Source organism: Prionailurus bengalensis, chromosome A1 (genome assembly GCF_016509475.1).
Source record: "Prionailurus bengalensis isolate Pbe53 chromosome A1, Fcat_Pben_1.1_paternal_pri, whole genome shotgun sequence".
Taxonomy (NCBI): domain Eukaryota; kingdom Metazoa; phylum Chordata; class Mammalia; order Carnivora; family Felidae; genus Prionailurus; species Prionailurus bengalensis.
In genome coordinates this window covers 115,171,371-115,182,002 of record NC_057343.1, presented here as the reverse complement: position 1 = coordinate 115,182,002, position 10,632 = coordinate 115,171,371, and the positions used below count along the sequence as shown (strand labels likewise).

The following is a 10,632-nucleotide window of genomic DNA, read 5'->3' as shown; positions in this document are numbered from 1 at the left end:
AAAGGGAGTCATTCTTGCTGTGCTCTTGGAGGGTTTCAGGCCTGTGCATGTGTATTCAGTGGGAGGTAATATATGCTATGCTTGTAATGTCTGCTGTAATGAATTTGAACTGTAGATACCATGGATTATTCTGAGCTCAGGGTCCAGCCTTCCTTTACTGTTTCCAGAACAAGTTTGTTACCCATTCACCAACTAAAGTCTGACACTTCATTTTATATTAAGGAAGGTTTAGAATATCTAATGTCCCTTGAATTCATTTTTTACCAAGTTTTCTTAGCTGTACACTAGTTACACGTCTCTACTGCCATTCCTGTGCAAGGTTCCAAAGGGCCTGAATTTTTAATTTAAAAATTTTTTTCCCATTTTACAAGTTCTGTTTTAATGAATTTGTTAAATTTGGAATTCAAACAAAAAATGTGAATATGTTTATTTAATATAACTTTGTGTGTGCATAGAAACCATATAAGTAAAAAAGCAATGAGATTACATAGGTGATTATATTACAAAAGGGAAGAAAATAACTAGTACCTGTATATTGCATTCTGGATACAGTTCCAGGTATGTGATAAAGCTTAAAAGAGACCTATTTGTCCAGCAGCTGACCCGCCTCAGAGCAACGACTGCTCTCTCCTTCCCTACAGCCTTAGTATTTTTTGCCAAAGGGCCCGGATTTGAGTAAAGGGGAGCGCCGTGAGCGCAGGATCCGCGCATAAGGGCTACAGTCTGTTGAGCTCTGGCAGGTGGGTGTTCTGGGAAGTAAGTTTCGAAGAAATGGTTTCTTCCCTGGGGGCTGTTGGTTTGGTTGCTGGTTTTCCTGGTTGGCACCAAGGCGTTTTTTGGTAGAAGCCTGGCCTTGGAGTTTTAGTACAGTATGATACTGCTCTGCGATGCATGCTGCCTTCTTCCGAAGGTCCAGTTTCACTAGCATCATGTTATTCTGCAGCTCAGCCAGGGTCTGATCCTAGAAAGATGAATAAAGTTACAGAAAATCTTTCTGTCTGGTGTATTATAGAAACAAAAGGGTAAGGTACTCACCATCTGTTATTAACAACTGTTTTTAAAAAGATTAATTCTTTAAGTTAGAGCTTTTAATGGAATAGGGGGTATTTTCCTTAAGACCCCAACAAATAGCACTGAAGAGGAAGACATTTTTTAACACGAGGTGGCATGAACTTGAATAAGTTTACTTAACCTCCAAGAACGTTAGTCCCTAGGTATCAAATCAAGATACACAGCTCCTTTTTATTTTTTATTTTTTAGTTTATTTACTTATTTTTGCTAATCTCTACACCCACTTGGGGTGCCTGGGCGGCTCAGTCAGTTAAGGGTTCAACTTTGTGTCAGGTCATGATCTCAGTTTGTGGGTTTGAGGCCTACATTGGGCTCTGTGCTGCCGGCTCAGAGCCTGGATCCTGCTTCAGATTCTGTGTCTCCCTCTCTTTTGCCCCTCCCCTGCTTGCATTCTGTCTCTCTCTCAGAAAAATAAACATTAAAAACATTTTTTTTTAATTAAAAGAATAAACTAAACTTATGACCTCGAGATCAAGAGTCTCATGCTCTACTGCCTGAGCCAGCCAGGCACCCCTTAAAGTCTACACATTTTGGATGAAATACAATACTATTTATTTTCATCAGGTTGTTACAACAGAGAAAACACCTATAAATTACATAGCATAGTGCCTTGTACTTAGTGAATGGTTATTTTTACTTTGCAAAGAAAACAAACTCTCCTTATTCTAAAATCAGCCCCCAAATGTCTGCCTTTCTCATCTGCTTCTCATTCTTCTTTCTCACATATACTCTGGGGTGGGCTGATGTGAGAGAAGGAAATATATAGGGTGTCCTTACCTGTTTGATTAAGATGTCATCACAAGTGGTCAAGGCTTGGCGAAGTTTTCCTGCCCCAGTGCTGTGGCAACAGGCTCTTTCTGCTGACTGGAGAGACTCACCAAGTTTCTGAAGCTCTGTCCGCAGCAGTCTTATATTCTGAAAAAAAAACGAGTAGGAACCACACTGGCCAAGACCAACCAGGATAATGATCTGGAGGCACTCAACAGCCATTTGAGAGACGTAAAATTAGAAAGGCTAGTCAGTTAAATGAGGTAGCCACTCTCCAGGACAGCACAAAAACCCCCTGGTCCTCATGTAAATCAGACTGGAAAGGAAATTGCTTTATGTAAGAGCCTTGGTAGCAGAGAAAGGTATCAATTACCTTCTGTCCCTCCTCTAATTTCTTGTCCACATCAATGGTGAAAGGCTTGGCTGATGGTGGTGGTTCTAACATTTTCTGATACTTCTGTAGTTCTGAGAGAAGGAAAAAAGAAACTTCAAAATGTAGGCTTTCTAGCCTTCGACTTCCCTCTTAACTGAGTTAACAGTAGCTTGCAACAAATACAGAAAGTGAGGCAATGTGCAATCTAGAGTGAGAGGTTAGGGAGATACAGGTCCAAGTTGATCAAAGTATTTTGGAGTTGGAGTCAGAAAGCCCAAGTTTGAAAACCAGTTCTCTGAACCACTCTCATGCTTTGTGACCTCTCACCTTCAGTGGTGGAACGTAGCTCTGCTCTGCACTGTTCCAGTTTAGCTTTAACCTCCTGGAGCTGTTGGCTGGAGGCAGAAGCCGCCAACCTTTGTGACCGCCGAAGGGACAATTCAGACCCTGGTTGTTGATGGGCTATTGGCTGCTGTCTGGCTTCCTGCAAAAGAGCTTCTAGCTCTTCTATTTTCTCATCCCGCTCCTAAGAGGGAAGCAGAGAACACAATTCCATCCACAGTCAGACAAATCCTACAGGAACAGATGGCCAAATGGTGAATAAAACCTTCCCTGACACTTAATGCCTGTTAGCACTTATACCATTTTCTAGGCCAAACAAATCCTTAATCAATTCATAGACTGACACATATATAGTACCAAAGACACTAGAAAAAACTTGAATTACATATTCTTGCTGTACCAGCATTTATAAAATCTATTTATCTCAGGCAACCCAGTGATGGGAATCAGTACCTGGCTGGGGCTGGTTCAGGACAACTCACCTGAAGCTCTTCTTGGTAAAAACTTGTCAGTGACTCCTTGAGGATCTTTAGTTTCTCTTCATACATTTCCTCTAACAGTTCCTTTTGGGTATCCAAATGTTCACTTTCAGAGGAGAAAAATGGATAAAGAAGATGTGGTATCCATACACACACATGCATGCACACACTCACACACAATATTCCTCAGCTATACAGAATGAAATCTTGCCGTTTACAGTGATATGGATGGACAGAGAAAAGTCTTCGGTTAAGCAAAATCAGATGGGTACCTGAGTGGCTCAGTTGGTTGAGCATCTGACTGTGGCTCAGGTTGTGATCTCACTTTGTGCATTTGAGCCCTGCAATGGGCTCTGCCCTGTTGGTGTGGAGCCTGCTTGGGATTTTTGCTGTCTCCTCTCTCTGACCCTCCCCACTCATGTTTTGTCTCTCAAAATAAATAGAAAGACAAAATACCATATGATTTCACTTATTTGTGAAATCTAAAAACAAATGAACTTAAAAATACTATTAAACTTAAAATTATTTATTTTTAAACTTAAGACTTTATTCCAGTCTTGTCACTTAAAAAAGTTTTTTTTAACATTTATTTATTATTGAGAGACAGAGAGTGAACAGGGGAGGGGCAGAGAGAGAGGGAGACACACTATCAGAAGCAGGCTCCAGGCTCTGAGCTGTCAGCACAGAGCCTGATGTGGGGCTCGAACCCACAAACTGCAAGATCATGACCTGAGCAGAAGTTGGATGCTTAACTGACTGAGCCACCCAGGTGCCCCCAGTCTTGTCATTTTTTTGTTGTTGTTTTGTTTTCTTAGAGAGCACAAACCAGTGAGGGGAGCAGAGGAAAGGAAGTGGGCTCTGCGCTGACAGCCTGACGGCAGCAAGCTGATGTGGGGCTCGAACTCACGAACCGTGAGATCGTGACCTGAGCTAAAGTCAGACGCTCAACCGACCCACTCAGATGCCCCTTTTTTTAATTTATTTTTGAGAGAGAGAGATGGTGCAGGTGACTGAGGGGCAGAGAGAGAATCCTACACAGGCTCCACACTGTCAGCATGAGGCCTAAAGCAAGGCTCGAGCTCACCCCATGCAGGTCTCAACTTTAAAACAAAAAACAGACTGTTAAATACAGGGAACAAACTGGAGGGCAGGGGGGTAGGGGAAATGGGTAAAATAGGTAAAAGCAATTCAAAGGTACAAACTTCCAGTTATAATAAGTCACAGAGATGAAAAGTAAAACAGGGAATACGCTCAATAATATTATAATAATGTATGGTTGACCAATGGGGACTACACTTTCTTTTTTTTGAGACAGAGAGAGAGAAAGCATGGATGCATGAGTGGGAGACAGAGAGAGAGGGAGAGAGAGAGAATCTCAACCAAGCTCTGCGCTGGAACTCACAAACTGTCAGATCATAACCTGAGCCAAAATCAAAAGTCATATGCTTACCCAACTGAGCTACCCAGGTGCCCTAGATGGTGACTACTATTGTGAGCACTGAATAATGTACAGAAGTGTCAAATCCCTAGGTTGTACATGTGAAACTAATATAACATTGTGTGTCATTTATATTTCAATAAAACATTTTTTTAAAAAAAGAGAAGATAAGTGAGTGAAGATTCTGAGAAGCAAGCTTGGGAGACAGATCTTGAAGCACAAGATCTATGATAGTTTCTATTTCCCACCCTCTGGTCCTATTGACAGACCAAGAGGAGTCACTCAGCTGGTACCTGCACCACTGTTCCCGCTGCTGCATCTGCTCCACCATCTCATTGCAAATTTCATCACGAAGCTGAATCTCCAGCTGCAACTTTTCTTGCCGTTCTTTACAAAGCAGTGCTTTCATGGCTTCTACCACTTGTAGGAGCTCCTAGGAGAAACACAGAGGCGATCAGATGGAAGGCAGCATGGAAAATACATGGCCATAAAGCTGATACACCAAAGCTTTTTTGCATTCTCACCTCCTTGCCATACATGGAAATGTCAGCTTCATTTTCAGTGTCCTCATCAAGGCCTGGATCTGTCTTAACTCCTGTCTCTAAGCTGGGAGATGCCCGTAGACTGTGTTCCTTGATGAATGAATGTAGCAATGGGAATCCCAGTTGCACAGGTGGAGCATGCACAAGCTAGGGGTGGGGTGGGAAATCAACTGAATTCATAACTAGTCCCTAGTAGATTCCTTAAATAAAGGTACCAGCCCAAAGTGAGCACAACCATCACACCTACAACTTCTTACCTGGCTGGCAATGGCTGAGAACTTGGCCACATGAAGGGTCTCATCATAGGTAGATGCACAGGGATTCACATTGACAATCATGCAGGAGCGGCCTCGGCCTGTGAAGAAGCCTTGGAACACTCGAGTCAACTTGCTGTCACGAAAGGGAACCAGGTTCTGCTTTGACCTAGCAGGGAGAACAGAGCTTTGAGCAGAATTTCAGCCTTTGGTGTAACCCAGCACCATCCCCAGTGGTGACCAGGAAGTCTCTCAGCAAACTGTAGTGCTCCAGATCATCCTAGCGCATGGCTTGTAATCAGAAGCTCACCGATTCTGCTGGTTTTGGCGCAGGGCAGCAATACAGCGGCCCAGGGTGTGCAAAGAAGTATTAATGTTTCCTGCTTCCTTCAGCCGCTCACCACTCTTCTGATCTTTGCAGCGTTCTGAGCCAGCCAGATCACAAAGTGATAACCTTGAAGAATGGACAGGATCTGACATAAGGACCCCACATGTTATGAGCTTTCCAGCCCATCATATTGTTCTGGGGAGGGGAGGACCCACCAAGAATCTCTGTACTCAAGGAAGCAGAGCAAGACTCTAACAGAAGTAATTCCTCTGAGGCCCTCCCTTATCCCCTATTTCTATTACCACTTATGACCAAGAAGTCCAAATTTCTTTCTTTTTTTAATTTTTTTAAATGTTTATTTACTTTTGAGAGACCAAGAGAGACAGAGCACAAGCGGGAGTTGGGGCAGAGAGAGGGAGACACAGAATCTGAAGCAGGCTCCAGTCTCTGAGCTGTCAGCACAGAGCCCGATGTGGGGCTTGAACTCACTAGCAGTGAGATCATGACCTAAGCAGAAGTCGGTCCCCCAACCGACTGAGCCACCCAGGCGCCCCTCTTTTTTTTTTTTTTTTTTTAAAGATTTATTTATTTTTGAGACAGAGATCACAAGAGGGGGAAGGGCAGAGAGAGAGGGAGACATAGGATCCAAAGGGGTCTCTGGGCTGATAGCAGCAAGCCCAATAGGGGGCTCAAACTCACAAACTGTGAGATTACGACCTGAGCCGAAGTCAGATGCTCAATGAACTGAGCCACCCAGGCGCTCCAAAGCCCAAATTTCTAAATGGAAAAACTTACTCGCTGATCTTGGGGATGATATCCCCTTCCCCTTGAAGGTGCAGGATCCGGATTGAGAAGATGCTGTGACTGGAAATCAAGAAAAAAAGAGAAGTTACTGTATATCTTCCATGACTATGTAGAGGACCAATGTTTCCTAGAACACAGTGAAAAGCTGACTCTCACAACCCATTCACCTGCGGCTAGAGTTCTGGTTCAGATGGGTACTGGCAAAGCTCTGGTTTTTACGACCCACTTTGAGCAGCTTCCAGGCCTCCTCAGCATCCTGAACATGAACCCAATTGAGATCTAAAGCAAAGAAGAGAGAGGAATGCATAAGATGGGAGCACCTAACTTTTCCTGGTTTCTCCCAAGTCCCCTTTCAGGGTTGTCCCCTGCCTCCCACTTTCCCATACCTTTCACATAGGGATTGCCATTCTGATCCTCACACAGCCGCAGAGTCTGCCTCTTGCGCTGCTGGCTAGGCGGTTCTAACAGGTCATAAAGCAGTTCGTTGTAGATCTCAAAGAAGGAGATCCAGATGGAGAAGCGGATGTCTGCAGGGACACTCACAGGGGCAGTGTCTGGCTGTGCCCATCGGTGACTCATTTCTGGGGAAGAAGCCAATGTACAGGGTATCAACCCTAGAGTAGTCCATCTCCCCTATGGTCTGCAGTGGCCTTAGAAGGAGCAACTTGGGTTGCAACCTCTGGTCTTTACCCCTGGCAGCTGTTGGGAGCAAGGGAGTGGGTTTCTACTGTTACTTGGCACAAAGCTCAATCATGGTACATACCATCCAGTTGGCTACTGCTTGTCATTTGACTGATGGAGGAGAGCCCAGCAATGCCACTGTCAAAGCTGCTACTGGTACCCATCCGTCCTTCAATGTAGACACTCCTCTTCAAGGAGGTGGACAGCTCCTCCTGGAGGGGCGCAGGAAAAAGATAAGCACAAAACTTTCCAGAGATTTATCCTCTTATCCCCACCTCTGTGAACATGAACACTTCACCTCTTGGAGGCCTCCATTTAGCAGGGCCAGTTTCTTTATCTCCTCCTGTCGAATCTGCTTACTGTCTAGCCAGATGACCTCATTGGAGAATATGGGCTTCAGATCAGGTGTTGCATGAAGTTGGCCTTGGAGGCTATTGAAGATCAGAGCCAGGGACCGGGGTAGGATTCCCCCATCCTTGATGGTACCTGGAAGCATGCGAAAAATGGACAGCTAAGTGCTATTCCCCAATTCAAAGCATCAAAAGGCAAAGAAAACACCATTACAGGCCAATCAGCAATTCTGTGAGGCCTACTAACTCACCTTGAATTGTGTGGGTTTTCCCTGAGTTGGTGACTCCGTATGTATAGATGAGCCAGTTCTGCCCTTTGAGTACATCCTTTACCATCTCTTTGACAGTCAGGTTGAAGAAAGATGCCTGTCCCACTTCTGGCCCGAAGATCTAGAGATAGACCCAATTTCTCAGACGCCCATCCCTCATCTGTGTAGAGGCAGAAGCATCCCTTCCTGGGTGACTGCCTCTGGACACTACTTAAGCAACTTCTTCCTACAGTGCTGCCAGCTGCTCTACAAACATTAAAGATTAAAACCACTCTCTTCCAGTGCATCTTTCATCCAAATCAACAAATACGTAAGGAATGCTAGCCACTAAATCTGATGCTGCAAACGCAATGGGGTAACACAATGATCACAAGCGTGGGCTTTGGGGATGGGTAGCTCTAGGTGCAAGTCCCAACTCTACCACTGACTAGCTACATGGCTTCCACAACATAACCTTCACTGAGCTATAATATCCTTATCAGGAAAATAGGGATAATAATAATAATAATAGAAATGTTGGGAATTAATGCACATAAAGTACTTGATGCACTGGTTAGCACATAACAAGAGTCCCCAAAATTGTAGACATGCATATATAAGGAACTTAGAGTCAAGTAAAAAGCTTCCCTTTAAAGAGAGAATAAAGCTGTCTCTATATGTTGGTCCCTTGCTCATAAACCAGTACCTCCATACCTGGGAAAAGGTGAATCTATGTGTGGCTTGTCCAATTCCCCGCTCACTGCTCTTTTGGGCAAAGGAGTCCTTAGGTGCCTGTAGAACAAGGGTCTCCACATTCTCAATACGGACACAATCCTGAGAAGGGGGAAGAAAACGGTTGTCACAGAAGGAAATAATCCTGGGAACCCCTTCTGTTCTGCATCATTCCATCTTGAATCCTCCCTCCTCAGAAACTCACCTGATCTTCCTGTCGTTCCAACTCTGAAGGTAACAAGGGCCTGACCCTCAGGTATACTTTCACCTTCTCTGTACTATCCTCAGATGGAACCTGTGGTAGAATTCCAGGCTGGAATCAGCAGTTACTTCCAAACAGATGGGCAAACATAGAGTAGTTCCAGAGAATCATGCTAACACTACCTCCATTTCACCTCAAATGTCTCTGTACAGCTACTCTATAGTTCTATAATCATTTCAATCCACATGTGTTTTTTCACTACTTCATCGCCCTTCACTATCTTTAGTATCTTGGAAACCTGGCTTGCCACAATGACATTCTGAATCAGAACTGGTTAACTGGTATGAAAATCAGCATGTGGTATTTTGGCAAAACACAACAGGTAAGCACCCTGGAAGCAGACACACCTAAATTTCAGTCCCAATTCCATCACTTAGAACAATGACACCTTGAACAAGTTCTTTAGACTCTCTGCCTCTTTTTCCTGATCTGTAGAATGGGGTTAATAATAGAACCCACCTCATTCATTCAACAGATATTTAGAGATCTGCCTACTATGGCCCCCAAACTTTAATAGGCACTGGTAGTCTGGAGTCAGGGACTTTCTTAAGGCTCCTACTCTCATGAAACTTTCTCTATAAAAGAGGAGACTTATCAGTAGAAGTAATCTCAACCAGAGCCACTTTCCTGCCAAGGGACATTGAGGTATGTCAGGGTAAGTTCCTTGGTTGTGACAAGTGGGAAGGAGCTAGTGACATCTAGTGGGTAGAGGCCAGGTATGATGCTAAACGTCTTCCAAGGTAGAAGACAGCCCCCTGTAACAAATTATCTGGCCACAAATGTCACTAATGCTGCAGCTAAGAAACCCCAGTTTAGCAGAAAGCCTCCATAAATGGAAGCTACAGTTGATATTAAAACCTTACTTAATGGGCAGTATGCTCTTGTGTAAATTAACACATCTAGGCATCACAGTGAAGAAGAGAGAACTATTAGCCTTCTCTCACAGGATTAACTGAGTATGCACTTGAGAATGTTTCATTTTTACAATGTAAATAATGTTTCTTCCTATGGACACACAAATTTACATTTTTTACTTGTTATGATCTTAATTTGGAATTCATCTCCCAGACCCTCAGGATTATTGGTCTTTGCCCTGAAACTAATTCTGTATGGACAACTAGTAGGCTGAAGATATCACTTTCTGCTGCCAAGCCACTGTCCAACTCCTTTACCTGCTGCTTATCCTCCAGGGAGGTGGAGATGACAGAACAGTCTGTTATCAGGTCCTTGCGTACCACAGACCCTAAATCTGCAGCTGTGGACTCAAACATGGGGGAGACTACAACTTCCTCATCTGACAGCAAGCCGGCTGGCGGAGAAAGGATCCCTTGCGACATGACAGCAGGGGCAGCTTAGGTCTACAAAGAGACAAGAGTGGGTAGGGAGGAGAACCTTAAAGGACACAAGGGGCTGCAAATTCTAGCTAGGAAACAATTTTCTTGCCCCAGGACACCTTCCTCTCGCTGCTTGAATTCCTACTCCCTTTTCCCTTCAAATGCCAGGAGAGAAGAAGGGGATGAGACGGGTTAATTATGTAATCCAGTCTTAGGCATTTCCGACCGCCATGAGGAATGAACAGATACCTCACTCCAAAAGCAAAATCCCCACTCTAATTAGGGTGCCTAACCCACCGGTGTAGAGAAGGTGGTATAATTAGCTTTAGGCTTCTTCTCGAAGCCCGCCCCCAGGCTCAAAGGCAGGACAGACGTATAAAGAAAAAAAGGGATGGCGGCAGCTTCGCTTTCTGAAAACCTATCCCGGGAGGGCAAGAACTCGTACAGCCGCTGGACTTCAGGAGACCCGCAAACTCACCAAAGACGCGACACTCGCTCCTCCTCCGGTACCGGCTCACTCACACCCCGCAGCCGAACCTGGACTTTGGCAGTCTGAGAGCACAACTCCACCCACGAGGTGCACCTTTGTTACTGATACAATGTTTTAAATTACGCGCTGCGTTCGT

At 44.4% G+C, this 10,632-nt stretch overlaps 1 protein-coding gene across 3 annotated transcripts; it reads right to left on the bottom strand.

Annotated features, from left to right (window-relative positions):
* Nucleotides 1-402: 402 nt before the first annotated feature.
* Nucleotides 403-10,617, bottom strand: KIF20A (kinesin family member 20A). 3 transcript variants are annotated; one of them, XM_043588804.1, is made up of 19 exons: nucleotides 10,485-10,617; nucleotides 9,845-10,030; nucleotides 8,616-8,705; nucleotides 8,393-8,512; nucleotides 7,682-7,820; nucleotides 7,379-7,566; nucleotides 7,163-7,292; nucleotides 6,786-6,980; nucleotides 6,567-6,678; nucleotides 6,391-6,459; nucleotides 5,578-5,721; nucleotides 5,271-5,436; nucleotides 4,996-5,103; nucleotides 4,765-4,904; nucleotides 3,037-3,139; nucleotides 2,540-2,738; nucleotides 2,213-2,304; nucleotides 1,849-1,986; nucleotides 403-961 (listed from the first exon to the last, which is right to left on the bottom strand). In XM_043588804.1, the coding sequence occupies exons 2-19, from the start codon at nucleotides 10,007-10,009 to the stop codon at nucleotides 644-646; spliced, it is 2,616 nt and encodes an 871-aa protein (XP_043444739.1). In that variant the 5' UTR covers nucleotides 10,010-10,030; nucleotides 10,485-10,617; the 3' UTR covers nucleotides 403-643. The 3 variants fall into 3 exon arrangements, with proteins under 3 accessions (XP_043444739.1, XP_043444731.1, XP_043444746.1); XM_043588796.1 differs by having other exon boundaries at nucleotides 4,996-5,160; nucleotides 10,485-10,616; XM_043588811.1 differs by lacking the exon at nucleotides 9,845-10,030 and having other exon boundaries at nucleotides 4,996-5,160; nucleotides 10,485-10,607.
* Between the last annotated feature and the right edge of the window lie 15 nt (nucleotides 10,618-10,632).